The sequence below is a fragment of the Eleginops maclovinus genome, chromosome 19, assembly GCF_036324505.1.
Source record: "Eleginops maclovinus isolate JMC-PN-2008 ecotype Puerto Natales chromosome 19, JC_Emac_rtc_rv5, whole genome shotgun sequence".
Classification (NCBI taxonomy): domain Eukaryota; kingdom Metazoa; phylum Chordata; class Actinopteri; order Perciformes; family Eleginopidae; genus Eleginops; species Eleginops maclovinus.
Window position 1 is genome coordinate 22,854,208 of NC_086367.1, and position 20,508 is coordinate 22,874,715.

The 20,508-nt window shown below is 41.6% G+C and overlaps 1 protein-coding gene across 1 annotated transcript in view; it reads right to left on the reverse strand.

Moving 5' to 3' along the window:
• Nucleotides 1-4,016: 4,016 nt before the first annotated feature.
• mdga2a (MAM domain containing glycosylphosphatidylinositol anchor 2a) overlaps nucleotides 4,017-20,508 on the reverse strand; it is a 69,284-nt gene continuing 52,792 nt past the window's right edge. The window contains exons 10-17 of the mRNA XM_063909196.1: nucleotides 16,266-16,414; nucleotides 13,284-13,461; nucleotides 10,352-10,372; nucleotides 10,085-10,240; nucleotides 5,595-5,759; nucleotides 5,104-5,234; nucleotides 4,475-4,574; nucleotides 4,017-4,311 (exon numbers count right to left, since the gene is read on the reverse strand). Of these exons, the coding sequence (XP_063765266.1) occupies nucleotides 4,223-4,311; nucleotides 4,475-4,574; nucleotides 5,104-5,234; nucleotides 5,595-5,759; nucleotides 10,085-10,240; nucleotides 10,352-10,372; nucleotides 13,284-13,461; nucleotides 16,266-16,414 (989 nt within the window). The 3' untranslated portion in view covers nucleotides 4,017-4,222. The remainder of the gene's footprint in view (nucleotides 4,312-4,474; nucleotides 4,575-5,103; nucleotides 5,235-5,594; nucleotides 5,760-10,084; nucleotides 10,241-10,351; nucleotides 10,373-13,283; nucleotides 13,462-16,265; nucleotides 16,415-20,508) is intronic.

Sequence of the window (20,508 nt, forward strand, 5' to 3'; positions counted from 1 at the left end):
ACAAGGATCATATATAAAGAGAGTCCCTGCAAGGATCATCTATAAAGAGAGTCCCTACAAGGATCATATATAAAGAGAGTCCCTACAAGGATCATATATAAAGAGAGTCCTCACAAGGATCATCTATAAAGAGAGTCCTCACAAGGATCATATATAAAGAGAGTCCTCACAAGGATCATATATAAAGAGAGTCCTCACAAGGATCATATATAAAGAGAGTCCTCACAAGGATAATCTATAAAGAGAGTCCTCACAAGGATCATATATAAAGAGAGTCCTCACAAGGATCATCTATAAAGAGAGTCCCTACAAGGATCATATATAAAGAGAGTCCCTGCAAGGATCATCTATAAAGAGAGTCCCTACAAGGATCATATATAAAGAGAGTCCTCACAAGGATCATCTATAAAGAGAGTCCCTACAAGGATCATCTATAAAGAGAGTCCCTACAAGGATCATCTATAAAGAGAGTCCCTACAAGGATCATCTATAAAGAGAGTCCCTACAAGGATCATATATAAAGAGAGTCCCTACAAGGATCATCTATAAAGAGAGTCCCTACAAGGATCATCTATAAAGAGAGTCCCTACAAGGATCATATATAAAGAGAGTCCCTACAAGGATCATATATAAAGAGAGTCCCTACAAGGATCATATATAAAGAGAGTCCCTACAAGGATCATCTATAAAGAGAGTCCCTACAAGGATCATCTAAGAGTAGAGTTCCCACAAGGATTAACTGAATAAGAAAGACCCAACAAGGACAGTCTACAAAAAGAGCCGCCGCCTCTACGAGCTCATTAAGGCAACAGGTTTATGTCCCCACAAGGTGATGAAAACAAACACAGAATGACACACAATACAGCATAAAGACGCCATGACAGAAGTTAAAAATGTACATTTGCAGTGTACTTTTATTATTAATCATAATCATAATAACCAGAATGCAGTGTAACCTTCAGTCATTCTAACTGATCTGAGAATATATTGCAGAGAAGAACCACAGTTATAAAAATATCTTTCTTCACACGTCTCCACAGTAGTGTTGGTGGCTTTTTTTAAACTTTTATTTTATTGCCCCTTACACCACCCCCCCACCCCCCACCCCAACCCAAAAAAAACTCGAAATATAACATATAACCCCAGGGTAATAAATGAGGGGAGTTCCTCCACTGCAGCATAGGCTTTGACCTGGTGAGGCGACTATTATGGTATGGACGGAACATTTAACAGTTTGTTACAACTCACTTTTTACCTTTGAGAGCCTGAGGACTCAACTGATTGGAGATATCGACAAAGTGATGCAAAAAGTTGGTTTTATATAATAATTAAGCAACAGGGCTTCTGGGAAATCTCTAGAGATGAGAGACAGTAAATGACCCTGCCAACGTGCTATAATATATAAGATTGCTCAAAGGGAAAGTCCATTTTAATTGTAGGTTCACTAGGATACGTTCAAACAAAAAGAAATCTAACAAAGCAATAATAAATTGTTGGCTGCCATATTTGTTTGTACTCCAAAATGTACAGAAACCCATTTGTGCCGAGATCAGACCCAACTAATCACCTCCAGGGACGCCACATAAACAGAGTTAATGTGATAATGATGCAGAGGAGGATAAACTGATACCCAGAGGAGCTGTAATAAAAATCTGATTACTAGCTGCAGTGGAAAAACAAAGAGAGAAGCAATGTGTCGCCACAGGGAGGAAGGAAAAGCAGCATAACATTAAAAAGAAAGGATATTTATCTGAGATATAAATCCTCTGTTAAACTCATCAGAGTCTAATGTGAGGGTAACAGTGGCTGAGATTTACTGTAGGTGATGGATCGTATTTTTTTCTGTAGTAAAAAACAATAGAAACTGGGTTTTTGTGCATTTTAAAGACACAGCGAATCAAAACACTAAGGGAAATCCACTTGTCAGTTGATCTAACTGACTGATATTCGATTAAATCAAATCTTGGATTCATAACGAACCCTTTTTTTGTTTCTGAAGTTTGTAGCATAAATGAACTGAATGATGCTGGAAAACCTGTTTCACTGTGCCTTTAAAAGTGTTTTCTAGTTATAAAGACTATTTTCTCACATCAAAATGGCAGTCGTGTGGTTTTTCAGTAAGTATAGAAGCCCCTTTCTGCCACAAAAATATAACAAATAAGGATCAAATGTTAGGGAATGTAAAAGACTGTACAACTATACAAATATACAATGATAGGAACCAGGCCTTTCATGCTATAAATGAACTTCTTTATTATGCAAAAGTAAATTATGTTTAATCCTTAGTCCTTTGAGAAATGAGGCCTAAATTTAAAAAATAAATAATCTAAACTATGCAAGATTCTGCCATGTTTGGCTCTTTCACATTTAGGACTATTTACAGCGAATATTCGTATATTAAGCATCCTAACTTTTTATCCATTTGTGTCTTTTCTTGGGCAGAAATGGGCTTCTTAATGCCGCCTATGATGCAGAGCTGTTTCCATACAGGTGTGTTTGGATGTGTCCGCGGTTTAACCAACAAACATTTATGTATTTTTGTGCTTTTTCTGCCATGAATTCTCACTGTTCTGTTTGTTTGTAGAAATGTTTTATCAGCAGAACGTTGATTCAATCTCAAACCATTAACCAAACTAAAAACACTGCCCCTGGGTTTTCAATCTTCCAAATGTTCCTTCGGTCTTCCCACAAATAAGAGACTCAAAGTAAAGATCCCACCCTGGTTAGAACAAAACAAAACTAACGTACATAAAACGTGTAAAGATCCCCCCCGGCTTCATAATATTATAGGAACAATATAAGATTTGATTTTACAATACATTTCTCTTTCTCCTTCTTCAAAAAGCTCCAGTTTCTGTAGATTAATATACGTGATGATTTCAGGTATTCAAAGTCTCCGCCTCCTTCTGAAATCTCTTATTTTGAAATACTAAAATAGTTCAGAGAGAAATCCCATTTGCTTCAGGCTTAAAATCGTCCGAACAGGTAGTCTTTTATTTTGAAATATCCAGTCACTGATCCTCAGGTTATGACCGCAGGGTTGTTCTTTAAGTCGTTAAATGAATCAAAGGAGCTCCATGTCCGCGTTAGTCTACTTATTGTGTCTTTGTTGCTGCCTCTTCTATACGCCATCAATAATGGCTTTCCCAGAATCCTCGTCGTCATAAACATTTTCATCTCAAAGAAAAAAAGTCAGTAAGAAACTAATTCTCTGCATAATTAGAGCACGAAATATGAATTGGTTGTTTTTCTTCTCCTTGGCCATTAAGACATAACGATGTCCGACGGTTGTTCGTTTTCTCGGTGACGGCCCGGCGTTCTTTTACTCTGCGATTGTGAAGGCACTTGATGTCGTGGCAGAGGGTGCACTCCTCCTCAGACAGACAGACGTCAAAATAACGTCTTCAAGTTTTTTAGTTTTTAGTTTAAATACTGTCGGTCCTCCCACTGAAAAAAGTCACCTTCCCCCGCAAAAACAGAGAGATGCCGTTCGTCCGTCCAGCTTGCGGTACAGTACTGTTGATCTGTAGAAGGGTTTGGAGTACGTAGGAAGGGGGGGGGTATATGAGTGGGGATGGTTTGATGGTGGGTGTTTAGGAAAGGTTGACATTCAAGCTGTTATTTCCTCTTTTTTCTGTGCTTTGTGGCGCTGAGCTGAAACCAAAGGTCAGCAAGTATCACAGGAGAAACCGGATCAAGGTGGAATACCAAATAACTGAGTTTGAAACCAATACTCTTAAAATGCTGTTGGATGATTAACAGCCTGTCTACCTTTCACAAACTATCACTTACTGTCTGTTGTAACACTCACTCAGGGGGGAATGCACAAATAAGACATTAGTTTTGCGGAACTCCCTCTAGAGGGGAACCCAGGTATTTTAGCCTTTGCAGACCGTTTACATGCACTAAAACCTATACAACCCACTACAGGAAAGGGAAGAACCCAACAAAGTATAAAGGGGCCTCTCATCTTGAACGTTGTGTCTGAGAGTGATGTTTAGTGTCTGGATGTTGTTAGCTTAGCATAAAGAGTGAAAGCATTCAGAACCCGCTAACCTGACTCCATGTGATCTGCTGACCTTTTGATGCCAGCCCTCTCTGAAGCTCTGACCTCATCTTTGGTAGTTGGGGGGGTGGGGGGGATTTAATGATGGGGGATGATGGGATTGAAGGGTTAGGGTAAGAAGAGTCAAAGCATGTGGCGTCCTGTAGAGAGGGGGGGTCACCTCTGCCGGCCAATCAGAGCCAGACTCAGAGTGATGCACAGCTGCCATATATGGGGCGATGAGGGCGGGGCAAGCGACCTTAGATCTGTGTGGGAAGAGAGAGAGAGAGAGAGAGAGAGGTTTAAAAACAACAGCATTGATTCACGTTTGTTTTTAAGATTTCCTGGAAATTCAGCTGAAATTGTGGGCATCTTGTCCTCCTTTAAAATGTCACTTTTATAGATTCTATTTTACTTATTGTTACTCACTGTTTGGGGGAGGGTCTTTACATTCGCCCTCCTCTATGGTTACGTCATCGATGGCGATGTCTCCCTCAATGCCGGCGCCTCGGACTCCCTCCATCACCATCTGCCGCAGAGGAAGACAGGAAGTAGAGCGTTACTAAAAACCCTTTACTTCAGGTAATGTAGTAAAACCTCACTGTGATGGAAAAAGTTCTGCATATAATAAAATTGTCCTTTTGTACTATTCCTTTTATATCTTTGGATTTGTACGAGTCATGAATTGAAGTAAAAGGCAGGATGTGAAGTCTGTGTAGTTGGTTGTAAAAGAGCCCAATGTGACTAAAAGTTATTTTCATTATAGATGAAACTGTTGAGTAGTTCCTCCATTAATGTATTGACCCAGAGCCCAGAAAGACACCTTTTACAATGTCTGTAGAAGTATATAGTAGAAGAAAAAGTACCTCAAAATTGTACTTAAGTTTGGTTTTTAAGTAAATATAGACATATTAAACTTTATAAATTAAACAACTCACTGATGGAAAATGATTGACAGGTTTATCAAAAATGAAAATAATGGTGAATAATAACAGAGGGATGTTTGGATGCGTACAGGTGTCCTCTGGGTGCTGAAATGAAGCAGGTGGGGTTTGTACCTGGAAGGGTGCGGTCGGGTGGATGTTGACCTTGGCTCGTCGCCAGCGGTCTCCTTGGTTACCGGTCAGAGTCCAGACGGATGTGTCCGTCATCGTCTGAGCCTTCTGACGTAGAAAGACGTTCAGAGATCCTGCAGAGACCAACGCACAGGGTCAGGTCTTTAATGAAGGTCAGAGCTTTACCAAAGATGAACCACAATTCATTTGTGAAGCTTAGCTGTATTCACCAGAAGTAAAAAGCTAATGGCTATGGCTAACTACAGCACAGTCACATGACACGTGAAAACCGCTAAGCTAACGGCGGCTAATGGTCTGTGTGATAAATCTAGTCGTCTCATTTAGTCACTTGTTAGCAACCTCTGTTTTTAAATTCACCAGCTGGGTATTAACTGAAGTATTGAGATGCTTGTTAGACCTCACCAAAAACATCAGAAAATCACTGTATTACGTCCTTAACCGTGTACCTGAGACAGACCGTGCTGCAGACTTACCGATGTGCTTCCCGTACATGTGGTAGTAGAAGGCGAAGCAGTAGGTGGGGTTGTTGGTGACGGGGTTGGAGGAGATCTTGGAGTTCATGTTGAAGGTGGGGGACAGCAGCCGGGCCATGTCCCCCTCCAGCCTCGGCCTCGACGTCTCGATGTACATGTAGAAACCTGTGGGGGAGAAACATGTATTTTAAATCCAATCCTTCACTTTTTTCCAGAGATGTTTCAGTTTAAATTTGGGGATTAATCAACTGTACATTGAGACACATGTTGACTTGTATTATACAAATCTACTATTTATTCATCAAGTGCATGTCAAAACAGAATACAAATTGCAGTGTCCAGGCTGATTGCTGGTCCTTTGATATTCTGATTACAGGCTTTTTGGGAAATGTAAAATAAGTGAAATAAACAAAACAGGCAAAATTCAGCTGTGATTTTCCTCTCCATTTACTGTGAGCTGCAGAGGAGTTGACCTGTAACCCCGCCTTGCTTTGCTCCGCTCCCATTGACCTGCACAGATTAACCCAGCATGCAACAGTGGGAACTAATGCAACCGTCCTGAAAAGAGCTGTGGTGACAGCAGTGCAAACAAATCCACCCCGGGCTCATCCACTACAAAAACAATCCTCACAAATTAAATTGTACACGAGTGAAGGAAACACTCCGGTACGCATGTTTCCTGTTTGACAGCGGATTTAAAGCGCTTTAGCCCGAGGCTCTCTTTAATGAGACTCTGCTGCAGAAAGGAGCGCGCTGCAGAAGAAAAAGGGAGGAGGAGGAGGAGGAGGAGAAGTAGGAGGAGAAGAAGAAGAATAAGGAGAAGAATAAGGAGAAGAAGAACAAGAAGAAGGAAAAGGAGAAGAAGAAGGAAAAGGAGAAGGAAAAGGAGAAGAAGAAGGAGGAGGAGGAGGAGGAGGAGAAGAAGAAGAATAAGGAGAAGGAGAAGGAGAAGGAGGAGGAGAAGGAGAAGGAGAAGGAGAAGGAGAAGGAGAAGGAGAAGGAGAGGAAGGAGAAGGAGAAGAGAGAAGGAGAAGAAGAATAAGGAGAAGGAGAAGGAAAAGGAGAAGGAGAAGGAGCAGAAGAAGAAGGAGCAGAAGACGGAGAAGGAGAAGAAGAAGGAGAAGTAGGAGGAGAAGAAGAAGAAGAAGAATAAGGAGAAGGAAAAGGAGAAGGAGCAGAAGAAGAAGGAGAAGAAGACGGAGAAGGAGAAGGAGAAGGAGAAGAAGACGGAGAAGGAGAAGGAGAAGAAGATGAAGAAGGAGAAGGAGAAGGAGAAGAAGAAGGAGAAGGAGAAGGAGAAGAAGAAGAATAAGGAGAAGAAGGAGAAGGAGAAGAAGGAGAAGGAGAACAAGAAGAAGAAGGAGATGAAGAAGAAGAGGCTGATTTTCCAGCAGGAAATGAAGAGGAGGAGACAAACAACAACATCAGCTGTGTGAGGAGTTATTTTAACCTATGTTTGCTCGGGGATTAAACTCTCCACACCATATTTTATATTCCTCCCTGTTGTGCAGCTAATCCTGATCCCACTGCACTATTTTAATAAGCACAAAGTGTTTATTGACAGTAAGACAAACTAACATGTAAAGTAAGCAGATTTAAAAACCCTTCTTTTGATATGAGTGACGCAGCTGAACAAATCCTATGAGGTGAAAACACATTTATTAAAAGTGCTTAAACTGGATTTTAAAGAGGCCCTATTATTGCTTTTTGGGGTTTCTCTTTCCTGTAGTGTGTTGTATAGGTTTTAGTGCATGTAAATGGTCTCCAAAGGCTGAAATCCTTTTTCTATCAGGAAATTATTATTTATTTAAAATATTTTTTTAGGTCAAATTCATGTGATTCTTATTTTAGAATATGCCAAAAATAAGTGTCATATATTTGTAAATGACTTAAAAAGCGTTTTGGACAATAAAGATTGGTATATATATTATTTAATTGGGACTGACAGGATGAGTGGGTTTATTTTTATCATTCCTAACATGCATCTATGTATTTCTTTTGTAAGCCGGAGTTTGTTTTTTCCCTCCTGATGTGAAAATCAATTGTGTTGCTGTCACAGTGTGTGAATCACGTCAGTTAGAAATGAACAGCCGTGTTTATTCAGACGGTTTTTGTTCTTATCACAAAGGAGAAAACAAAAACTGCTGTGATGAGTTTATTTTGGTTTTCACTCCATCTGTAAAAGTCAGAAGAGAAGTTGACAGATTAAAGGATGATATAATATTTCTTCATGTTCAGATTCAGACAAACACTGATAGCTAATATAGTGTGTGCTTCAAAGACTGATATATCCTCTGTGCAAAATGGCCAAAATGCTGTAAGACCATCTCCTTTCACACCCTCGGTATGAACCAATGGGGTTTCCCTGCTTCTGTCTCACTACCTTCAGGGCCGGGTCTGATGGCCACGTGTTGACAGCCAATCACATTTAATTATTTAGCCTCTTCCTGCCTGGAGGAGCTGCAGCAGGTTGTGACTCACTGTTTTACACACTGCTGCAGCTGCCGTCGCCACACTGTCACACTTCCACACATGCAAGGGTTTGCACGGGTTATATCCCCCTCTCCCCCTGGGTACTAATCAGGTGTGCAGATTCCTGCAGGGGGCGTGGCCGGGCAGCTTGCTAGAGAGCATTACAGGCATTTAGCTCTTTAGTAAGCAGTGCATTTCTTTCCCGGGATAATTGTTTTGTCTTTTTAAATTACATTGGACCTATTTATTCTTAATTGATTATTCACTGGGACATGTCTCCATGCTTTATTACTCTCACACTGCCTGTGCTGCAGCTCTGTTCACCCTCTGTCTGAAACCAGAGCCCAGTCTGCTCTGATTGGTTAGCTGCCCGGCTCTTGTTGTGATTGATCAACCGCTTAGAGATGTCCTGCCCCTTTACCCTATCACGTACAATGTGTTGGAGCGTTAGCCAATACATGCACGCGTGTTACAAAGTGATGTCACTAAGGTTGAGCATCACTGTAGACCTTGTACTTTTTTTTTTAGCTTTGACTTAATTAAAAGTTGCACTGATTGAAATATTTCCTCCTTTGTTGGATCATGAAAGGCTCCAGACGCCCTCGCTCTTTTTTCCCATCACTAAGAACCTGACGTTTAGTCTAACATTTTGTCAGCTCAAATAATTCCAGCTGTCAATTTGAAGCATTTGAAGCCTGTGATAACATTCGGAGGTGACAGCAGACTGCTCCGTCCCAAGTGTTTAAAAGTAAGAAGTAAATTAACAAACAAAAGCGCTCCACTCTGAACTGTCACTGTTTTATGCAGATCTCGTTTTTTGGGGGGAACAGATTCTTAAGTTATCTCCATCGAAGTGAAGACGTACGGGACAGTTTGACAGGTCGTCTTATTACGCCTACTTACAGTTACAGCGTCAGTATTGACACTACAAACATGATTCAGTCGGGCATTCTCCTCGCTGAAAGTCAGTGTGACAGACGGTTTGTGTTTGTGACACGCTGCTGCTTCCCGATAACGCTGCTCTGTCTGCATGGGAGGGAAAATGCCAAACTCCATTGGAACAAGTGACAATTTAATAAGCGTTCCAGTGATTCCTCCGACAGTCATTCTGTAGGTGCGATCTCTCTGACATCTTTAGTTTTCTTTCTAAAAGTCACTTCCTTTATATAAACAATCTGACTGTTACAATTAAAAACGTACCTACTTTATCAGGAATAAGCACATCTACAAAAACCCCTGTCAGAATTACCATCTTCAGTCTCCTCTTTTTTTTACTGTGTTATTTTTAGTTATAATATTCCAATTAGATATACGTGGCATCATAGCTAAGCACTGCAGGAAACCACTATCTTTATCTCTAGCTTAATTCTAGAAAAGGAACGCAGGATGTAACGCTCTTCCAGTGAATTTTGTTCTTTTAGTAGGATGTTTCCAGGTGAGCTTTGAGCGAACGTGTCCCTTGTTTCTCCTCTGAATCTTCTACAGTAGAAACAAACTATTCAGCAGCAGGAACAGAACTGTGCAGCGTGTCCGTCAGGCTGCTCTCATTCAGTCAGCTGTGGACTCCTCCGGGTGCTGCGCCGCTGCGTTTTATTTCCAGCCTCTTATCGTGCGGAGAGTGGGCGTAGCCTCCACTGAACGACACGAATCAGAAGCGTTCCGTCTCATGAGCTCGGCACAGTGATCAAAACTTAGTGTCACATTTTATTCCTCAGCCCTCCACCTACTCTCAGAGCTGCTGGTGACAAAAGAGCACTACATAATTAGAACCGAGCAGAACGGTGAGAAAGGAAACGGTCTGAACATCAGCTGGAAAACACTCACAGGCTCGAGTTTATTCGATGTCTCAGCCCGACACAGAAAGAGGGGATTAAGGAAGCCATTTGATATCTGTATTAGAGTACGGTGAATCGATTTTACGCGCATAGGCTTCTCTCTCCCTCTGTGTGTGTGTGTGTGTGTGTGTGTGTGTGTGTGTGTGTGTGTGTGTGTGTGTGTGTGTGTGTGTGTGTGTTTACCCTGCTTGGAGCCGGCGTGGTCGGTGCTGGGTCCGGTGTTCGGTGTGTATTTGGTGTCTCGCGTGGCGGCGCTGTGACGAGTCCAATCGAACACGTCTGTTTTGTCCTGAGAAAACAAACACACCGCCTCGTCCTCGAAGCCACACTGGAACTCCCCTGAACACACACACATGCAAAAAGTACATATAGTAGAACCATCAACGTACAGGCAATAACATTTATAATGTGTACTGTGTGATCTGTTGAATTATTGGTGAAGATACTCACTGAGATGTGGGTTAACGGGAGCTGTGAAGGGACAAAACACACAATTACAACACAATTATAATCACATATAACCTTTTTGTCCTTTTCTAAATTACACTTATAATGATCATATCAGCAGACGTCAAGGAAATGAAATGAAGGAAAATTCAAGACATCAACAGGAAGTTTTCCTTCAGAATAAAACGGCGGAGATGTGAACCCAGCAGCAGGTTTGACAGTCAGCTGTTTTCAAATCTGATTTTCAGGGCGAAAACTAATTAAACCACATGTCTGACACACTCCGTCCAGCTGTTGGATATTGTGAGTGCAGGAACAGCTGCTGCGTCGTTTGGCAACAAGCTTGTGTTTCGTTATCAACCAGCACTAATTGATGTGTGTGTGTGTGCTTGTATTTATACCACAGTGAGGACCTTGAAAGTGAGGACACTAATGTAATCATTGCTCGCTCCTTATTTCTGGATCAGAAACTCCACCTGAGTGTCTCTTCGCAAAAAAGCACGTTAAAGCATTTAAATAGAAATGGGAAAAGTGTCTATTTCTTTTATTTTGAAAACAGTTGTGTAAATCATTTACTGCAGGATAAAAACTGCTACCTTGAAGGAAACTGATTTGGAAATGTTTCTTTAAGTGTGTGTGTGTGTGTGTGTGTGTGTGTGTGTGTGTGTGTGTGTGTGTGTGTGTGTGTGTGTGTGTGTGTGTGTGTGTCCTGCAGGCTCAACCTCCTCAAGAGAAGAGGAGGTGTGGGGTGTGATGTCGCAGCATTTTAGCAGCGCTAGTTTTGAGTTAGTGCTACAGATCTGGGACAGTGGGAAGATAGGAAGACACACACACACACACACACACACACACACACACACACATACACACACACTTATCAGACAAACAGCAGCATTCATCAGGACACGGAACACGAAAAATATCAGTTATGAACATGAATAAATAACGTTTTCTCCTGTCGCTCAAACTACACAAACAAAATCATTCTTACAAATGAACTTTGTATTTTCCATGCTGGGGCTTTTTTTGGAAACTAAAATAAGTGTGGCTGCAGCCTTCATACAGCATAGGTACTAAAAACCTCTTCACTTTGAAAAATCCAAACTGTCCCTTTAAAGCAGAAACCTTAGAGGAACCTTTAAATGATTATGAGGTCTTAAAACCTTTTTATGTTCTCCACCGCTGCTCGACACTTTGTAAAAACCTCTTTATATTGGCAGTAGCTCAGTCTGTTGGCTTTTTTTGGCTTGGGAACCAGATGTTCACTGCTTCGAATCCCCGAGTGTTGTGTACTGGTAGCTGGAGAACAACCAGGTCACCTTCTGGGCCCCTCTGAAGTGTCCTTGAGCAAGGCATTAAAGACCCAACTGCTCCCTGGTGCTAAAATATTGCAGCCCCTTTAATCTGACACCTCTCCAGAACATGCATGTATTTATCAATGTGTGTATTTCAGACCTAATGTGTGTATGAGTACTGTGTATACTAACAGAGTGAAACCTGGATTTCCTCCTGTGGGATTAATAAAGTGTGTTGTTCTCCTTCTTGTTCTTTCAATCCTAGCAGACACGTGAAGGCAGCAGGGCAACTACAGTACGCTGATAAAGGTGATATTTACTTTACTGCAGCTCGGAACAAACATCAGTAGATGTCAGGTGGTGACCTGCAGAGGGTCACGTGACCGAGCTGAGCGCTGACAGGTGGAGTTTACCTACGCAGCGTCGGGTGGCGAGGCGTCTGAACTTCCTGTTTGAATCCCCGTGAGGAGTTAATGTGACGATCAAGGGGGGGTGAGGGTGGCGAGACGTTCACTGACAGTCTGTCAAAACTCAACATCAGAGCAACGAGTTTGAATCGTCTCTTCCTCTTCTTTTGTTTTCGTTGTGAGTCGCGGCATCCCGCTGTGAGTGTGTCATCGTTCTCTTCTGTATTCTTTACTTTGAAACTTCTTTGCTGTTGTGTTGTGTTTTTTAGATTCCCGTCAGGATTTCTGTGACATTTCTTTTTTATCGTCTTGTTTTTCCAGCGTTTAGTTTCATTGTGTTTTTCATATTCATTTATTCATATCATATTAAAGAGGAGCAGTGTGTCACCACACAACACTGCATAAAATAAACAAACAAAACAACATCTCATATTTAAGTCTCGATCATTCTGGGATAAGCACAGGTATAAATATTAATAAACGTGCTATAAATACTAAACTCTAAAGCAAGGAAGGAGTCATCTTTCTGCTTCTTTTTTAAATATTTAATCCTATTTCCTCCCTGTTGATGCTGAATTTGTTCAGTGAGTATTAAATGTATTTCAGACAGCAAACTCACCACTGCTTATTCTCTGATTGTTTATAGTAAATTTTACTTTGCGGTTTTTTCTCTAACCGATGTTAACTCCACAAGGCATGTGGAAATGTTTTGCACAGAAATCCTAAAAGCAGAACAAAGGAAACACTTCAGTGATGTCTTTTTGCTGCTAAACAACTTTGCAGGAAGTGTGGAGCTGCATTGGCAGAAGCTTGAGCTACACTTTATAGTTTCTACCATAGCAGCACTGCGGAGCAATGGTAAATTAACTGTATCTGTGTACTGCTTTTTCCAGTCTTTAAGACTCCTCAAAGTGCTAGAGTTACAACTCATCATTCACCCGTTCACACACACTCTTACAGAGCAATCCAACAGGCATCAGGAGCAAATGTCATGTATTGTTGCAGGTGGGTGGCTCGACCACAGGCGGTGCTGATTTACAAGGAAACGCAGTAATGTGCCGACTAAGACAGGAGAGAAGAAGACTGTTCGCAACACCAATATAACACTACAGGTTTCAAACAAAACAAAAAATGTTGCAAAGAAACTTCGGGAAAGAATCTAACTGAGGATGTGTGGACGCATTATGAACTGTTGCTAGGCAGAGTAGAGCGATGTCAGTGTTGAAACGTTACCGCTGTAGGTGATGATGCGTTCAGTGGCGTCGCCCTCTCCGTAGCGGGTGATGGGGGTGAGGCGCACCAGGTAGGACTCGGGTTTGATGAGTTCAGTCAGGTTATAGGTCAGCAGCTCTCCCTTCTGGATGTTTCCCTCGATGGGAATCTCCTGCTCCCACCAGCGAGACTGAGTCATCTGAAACACACACAGAGAAACTTGTTTTTGTCCCTAATGAGGCCACACATGACATGTACCCGCTATACACTGACCTTAATCTTTCCCTCATTATAACCTGAAGTTCTTATATAATTCTGAACTTTCGGCACTCTTTGACCCAACATAAGATTCAGAGTGTTCCCAGAGAAAGATTAAGACTTAAGGGTGTTTCGTTTTCTTTGGATAGTCCTGTTGGAAACTGGTTCTGTTGACAAGAACAAAAGAGAGGTACATCCAAGTGTCTGGAGGGCTGGCAAACTAACTCCAGCCTGTTTGTTGGTAACATAGGGCCAAAGGGCTTTAGTTCATCAAACTAGAAACCTGAAGACGCTGCTTTATACATCAAATACATTCTGTTACATGAGCCCCTGTCTGCACTGAACAGATATTTATCTCCTTCGTTAAAACCGTGTATTCTGTCCACACAATTGTCTATACAAAATATATTCGGTCAAGCTAGAACGCAAATAGAATTCAAACATTTTCCAGTTCAGTAGGAGGCGACAAAGGCTTGTTCAACAAGTGTTTTATTCTTTGGCAGTTTTATAATACATCTCTCTGTACAAGGCCAAAGGTGCAAAGGTGAACTTGAAATGTGTGGGAGGAAGACGAGGTTGAGGTGCTGCTGACCGTCACCTTATTATACAGCTTGTGATTAGACACACACAACAACAATCTGCATGCAAAATTGAGGAGATGGTGCAATTCAACCGCCTAACGTCTCTATTTAAACATTCACAAAGAAACCAGAGTTTCAAAAAATCTGCAACGAATGAAATCTCCATTTCAGTGACTTTAGACTCAGTTGAATAATGGACAGGAGGCCAAAATGTAGAGAAAATGTGCGTTAAGAATGATCTGTTTACGTTAGACATGGGTGATGAACACTTCCTCCTCACCCCTCTCTCTCTCTCTCTCTCTCTCTCCGGTGAACTTGTAGTCTCACTAACTTTCTTCCTCCAGTCTCTCCGCATCCTCGTCTTCTACTTATCATTTTCTGTCCTATCAGCACTTCCTCCCTGCTCTCTCTCTCTCTCTCTCTCTCCCTCTTTCTCTCGCTGCAGCACACTGCTCGGTGTGAATGAAAAGACAGAACAGTTGCCATGGCAACAAGCCCTCCTCCACCTTCTCCTCTTCTTCCTCCTTTTTTCCTCTAATGCCGGGCTGCTGCTGCAGGAGGAGCCTCAGGTACAGCATCGTGCCCAAAGCTGTGTGTGTTTCAATCAATTCAATCTATCACGTTTTATAAATACAGCCTGAGATCCCAAATCACACTTTAGTCTCAGCAGGCTTCACAGCATACCACTCTGTCCTGAGACCCTCACAGTTACAGGTAAAACTCCCAAAGAAATCCAACAATTAACGAGGGAAAATTGTAGAAACGTCGGGGAGAGCCACAGAGGAGGATCCCTCTCCCGGTACGGGCAATAAATGCTGTGTTTATAGATTGAAAAACAGAATCAAAGGACAACACAGACAATCGAAATAATGCTGATGTGAAGGAATACAAAACATATTTCCAGGGGGATGCAAACAATCTTCCAGGTGCATTTCTTTATGCATATGTGCAGTGTGTGTTGTCAGAGTGTGTCTGGTGTCCTCAGTGAAATCAGATTTGATCAAATGTTAAACATCGTTCAGGATTTTGTTAGTCTAATCTTATTCAATTCAAACTTAATTTACTTTTTCAATACTTTTTTTTTAAGGGGTTATTTCTTGAGTATGATTTTATCTGTCATGTCTTCAAACATTTGGTTCACTTAAGTTAATAGAAGGAGCACGTATCGTATAGTTTACTATGATATATTTAGCAACGTTTATACAGTTACTGTGGAGTGTCCATCCCAAGTTCAGTTCTGCTCTGTTTATTCACCTGATTTCATTCTTTGTTAATAACCTGGAAATGTCTTTGTGTGATCTTTATAAAACTGAGACTGTGGATTGTAAATATTTAGATATCAGTGGCTTTCTCTTCTTCCACTATGACATATTTCTGATGTTAGCAAAATGCTAATGAGGAAGAGTTAGCATTCACAGCTTCCTCAGTTTTGTAGTAAAACTAAATTGTCCCAGGACAGGGGCTGCACATCCTCACCCTTAAACACAGACTCAACTTCACTGCATATAGACACACACACACACACACAGTCTCTGATTGGTTTAATCTGAATATTTTTACTGGCTCGTAAAACCTGTGGACTTGTTTTACTGCCTCATGGGTTTTTATTGTCTGTAACTATCGGCACATAAACAAAACAAAGACTTCATTCTGGTGTTTTGCCACATTTACGACTCCAGACAACAAACACTCACTAACAGTTCATAAACAAGAACAACGAGAAGTCAACAGATGATAAAAAGTTATAGCAAGAGTCATAAAAACTGTTTGATCATGAGATGAAATAAGAAATCTAGCAGCGGCTTAGGATGAAAAGTCTTTTCAAGCACTGATTATGAAGAGTGATTTATTTAAGCAACCATCTTGGGTTCAAACCAGTCAACTCTGCCTGACTGGATATATTTTAAAAAGTCTTCCTGAAACAGCTGGTCTTTGTAGACGTTATTTAATAAGGGATAAAGTGATTTGTTGTGGACTACTTTCAGCAGCGTATTAATCCACATTTGGCGCTCTAGTGAGTATTTGGGGCAGCTGGAGGATGTGGGAATGGGTCCTGGTTGTGAAGGAATATGTCACAAAGTGTGTCTTATTAACGTGTGTGAACACTCGTTGGTAGATCCTGTTGATTGGGGTCTAGGGGTTTGAGATAACGATTTGTACCGACCTGCCTGATGCCGAGTCTGTAGGCCAGGATCCGGTCCACGGCGCTGGGCTCCATCTGAGTCCACTGCAGCTTAAAGCCGTAGACTCGCGGTCGGTTCTGCCACAGAGCGCTGTACGTGTCGTAGTAGAACTCTGGAGCGTGGGCCTTCCCTGAGGAGACACAGGGCAGAGACCAGAGAGAGAATTAAACTACGAATCCCAAGGTGCATTGCACTAACAAACATCCAGTCACAGAGCTGCACACAGGTAATTACGCTAAAGCAACCAGAAACACGATCAAACAGTTTGATTGATTCAGTCAAAGTGGCAAAGAAGAAGAAGAAGAAGAAGAAGAAGAAGAAGAAGAAGAAGAAGAAGAAGAAGAAGAAGAAGAAGAAGAAGAAGAAGAAGAAGGGTTTGTAAATATTTGAGGCAGCAGGATTATGAAGCTTAAGTTAATATGACAGTAAATTGTGTGTGTGTATGTGTGTGTGTGTGTGTGTGTGTGTGTGTGACAGGGAGACAGAAACATGCTGCTACACACATGTACACACACACACACACACACACACACACACACACACACACACTGTCAGTCCACTTGTGTGTGTTCCTGCTGACGTGCTGTTTGGAGGATTAAACCACTGAAGGAGAAATACTCACCTGACTGGACAAAAACCTCCAACATGGCCGACCTGATAACACAGAGCTGAGTCCTGATTGGCTGCGTCAGCTCTGCATCCACAGGGTCTAATTTTCCCTTTTAAACTTCATTTCAGTAGTTTGACAAAATAATCCCGACTCACAGTCCATTTACTGGCTTTCCTTTCAGGCTGTGGGACAGAGTTTACTCAGACGTCATGATAGCTTAAGCTTCAAAACAAACTCAAACCCCAGAGTATACTGGACCACATATTGGAGTGCAGAGCTAAAAATACTCGACTAAATATTGAATTAAACCAGAACTAAAACACAAGAGAATACTGCACAAATATTAGAACTCAAAACAGCAGGGTAAAGCCAGCTGAATATTGAATCAAACCAAAATAAACACAAAGAATATTTGAATACATTTTGGACGAAGCCAGAGCTATAACAGAGAATACCGGATTTAAAAATGGAACTAAAACACAAGAGACTATTGCACGAATAAAGAGCAACTCAGAGCCAAAACACTACAGAATAAAAAACAAATACTGGACCAGGCCAAAAGAAATCTAAATATATTGGACCAAACCAGAGCTAAAACATCAGGGAACAAGGGACTAAATGTTAGACGAAATTAAAACTAAAACAAACGAGAATGACCAAATATCGGAATTCAGGAACAAATATTAGACAAATCCGAGCCAAAACAGTAGAAAAATCTACCAAACACTGGAAATAACCAAGCTAAAGGCATAGAATCTTGGACTAAGACCCACCCAGAGCTATAACAGCAGGGAATAACGGCCTAAATATCGGACTAACACATAGATTAAACCACAGGAAAATAAAGCCAAAATACTGGAGATTAAACCATCGGAGAATATTGGAGCAAATATTAGACAAACTCAGAGGCAAAACACTAGAAACTACTGACCAAACTAAGATACAAAACAGAGTATTGCATTATAAAAATGGACCAAATCAGAGGCAAAACACTAGAGGATTCAGAACAAACACTGGACCCAAATAAGCTAAAAAAAACCACAAAGAATATTGGACAAAATGTTGGACCAAACCAAATCAAATGTCTCTCAAAGCAATATCAGGATTTTCCTTTGCTCCTCAGTCCTATTGACAGCTTTTCAGAACAGCCGAAAATAACTAAACCAATCAGAGCAAAGAGTTCATAAGAACTGAACCAAACATGTGGAGAAGTTAGAGTCTAACAAAGCTAAAGTCAGGAGAGTGTTCCTGTTGGAGGTTTGTTTTACACTTTGCTGTCAGACTTTCTGTTCTGTGCCGTCAGTTTTATTCTGAAGCCCTGCTGCCGTCTCATTGGCTGCTGCAGGGTGCGCGAGGTTTAAAATGCCACCGGCGTGTTCACACCTGATTAACAACATAAACTTCATCTCAGCGACGACAAGCCCGACATAAATCGCCATCATTTTCCATCAGCTCTCCATCCCGCGCTTACAACTTCCCCTCTTTAGCTGCTTTCTGCTGCTGCCTGCAGAACGCGCCGCTCGTCGGCGGCCGGGCGCGATAAGAGGCTTAACGCCAGCGCGGAGTTTACAGGAAGAGTCTCGCAGCGCTGACAGGGCGTCTCTGCAGGGGAGCTTTCATCAGGGGAGGACGGAGCCGACTTCCTGTGAGACGTCTGGAGTTCACAGAGCGGAGTTAGAAACAGCAGTCTGGAGATTCAGTGGCAACTCCACATTTACTTTAGAGATAAAAACTGCGTCTTATAGTCACAGCACACTCAGAGTTATTTGACCTCCTTATGATTCTGATAACCAAAGTCAGGTTTTAAAGCCAGAGGATAATTATCCAATAACTCTTCTATTTCTCCCCAATTGCTGCTAAAAGTTTTCTGGGAATTCGATCATTTGGTCCTTGTTTTCTGAGTTTTATCAGACTTAGTATGTATTTAATCCAGGCAATGTTTCCAAACTACAGAGCCACCAAAAGAAGAAGCGAGGAAGAACTATAAAACCAATCCAAGCTAAACCAGCAGACAATACTGCACCAAACTGGGCTGAAAATCTGACCAAACCAAAAGAATATCTTTCCAAGAATCAACGGATCATAAGCTCTAACAACAACCATCAAATCAGCCAACAAATGCATCATTTCAAAGAGCCACCAAAGTATAGCTTTGAGCCGTGCAGGTGATGACTGGCGGATACACGTGTTCTCCTCTAGGTCTCCTGAGGTAAGGAAGACAAACCTGAACACCTGACCCAACAGGGTTTGATTTAGATGCTTCTGACACCAGCCCTCGTCCATACTCGCTGCCCTCAACACTTCCCATAATGGCCGAACTGCAGCCAAAGGATACAAGAGCCCACCTGGGGATTCCCGTTCATGTGTTTATTACTTAATAATGATTGTGTAAGTTGAAGCCCAGTGTAAACCTGAACTGTAGCTTTATACTTCAGGAGGATTTTAAAGCATGTTGTTTTACTTCCACTCAACACCGACATATTCTGCACTCTTGTAACTCAAAGCTGTGCATCTCCTGATAGTCGACAATCTAAATCTTCTATCCATTCTATTTCTGGCGCTCAGACTGTCCTTGGAGAAAGGGAAAAGTCTGTACTGTGCTAACAAACAAACAAACCTGACATTTAACTAGATGTAAAGCTCAATGTTGACTGTGTTGGATCAGGTTTCTGCAGCAAGGAAATCAAATAAATCTAAATACAGATTGAAGATTCAAAGCAACGTTTGAGTAAATGGACTGAAACAGGAATAAAGAGCACACTATGTTTCTTGAAATAATGCAAGTGTCACAAGTCACCACCAATCAGGCGGGATACAACAGATACAAGTACATAGAATTGTGTTATCTGTTAGCCTTAAAGACCTGAGCTGTTACATCTACAGCAGAGAGAGGCAATCAGGTGTTGAAGACAGGAAGTGTTCTAATCTTCTGAAGTGTTTGTTGTCAGTTCAGATGTTTGAGAGGATGCAAGGGATTCCTGGAGCGCCGCACATTATTATTTATGACACTTAAAAAACCTCCCCCGAGGAAACTCTCTGCTTCAGTCTGCCAACACACAGGATTTAAAGATGAAGATAAACTCTAATTAATCATCGTGTTCTCGTCCTCGAGATGTTAGCACTTTGAAAACAGCTTTAAAGTTCCCAGCAGACCTCGGGCCTGTGAGCAGAGTCGCATCAACAACACTGTGAGATCACCGGAGACACGAGTCATCGAGACGAGCCGCAAGTAACTCGGGACAATTCCATGTCAAGCCTCAGGCAACCCGGGAGAAGTCTGTGTCGAGTTCAAGTAACTCAAGGGCGTCAGACAAGTCCATTTCAAGTCCGAAGTAGAAACAAGTACATGTCAAGCCACAAGTTACCCGAGATAAGCCTCTGTCAAGTTTCAAGTAATTAGAAACAAGTCAATGTTATGCTTTAAATAACTCGAGACAAATCCATGTCATGTCGTAAGTCTCAAGTCACATGAGAGAAGTACATTTCAAGTCTCAAGTCATTTAACAAAAGTCCATCTCAAGTCTCAAGTACTCAGCTATAACTCCAAGGAATATGTTAGAACCCAGAAGATGGAAACCCAACCTGTTCCCATCTCCAGGTTTCAGACAACTTCC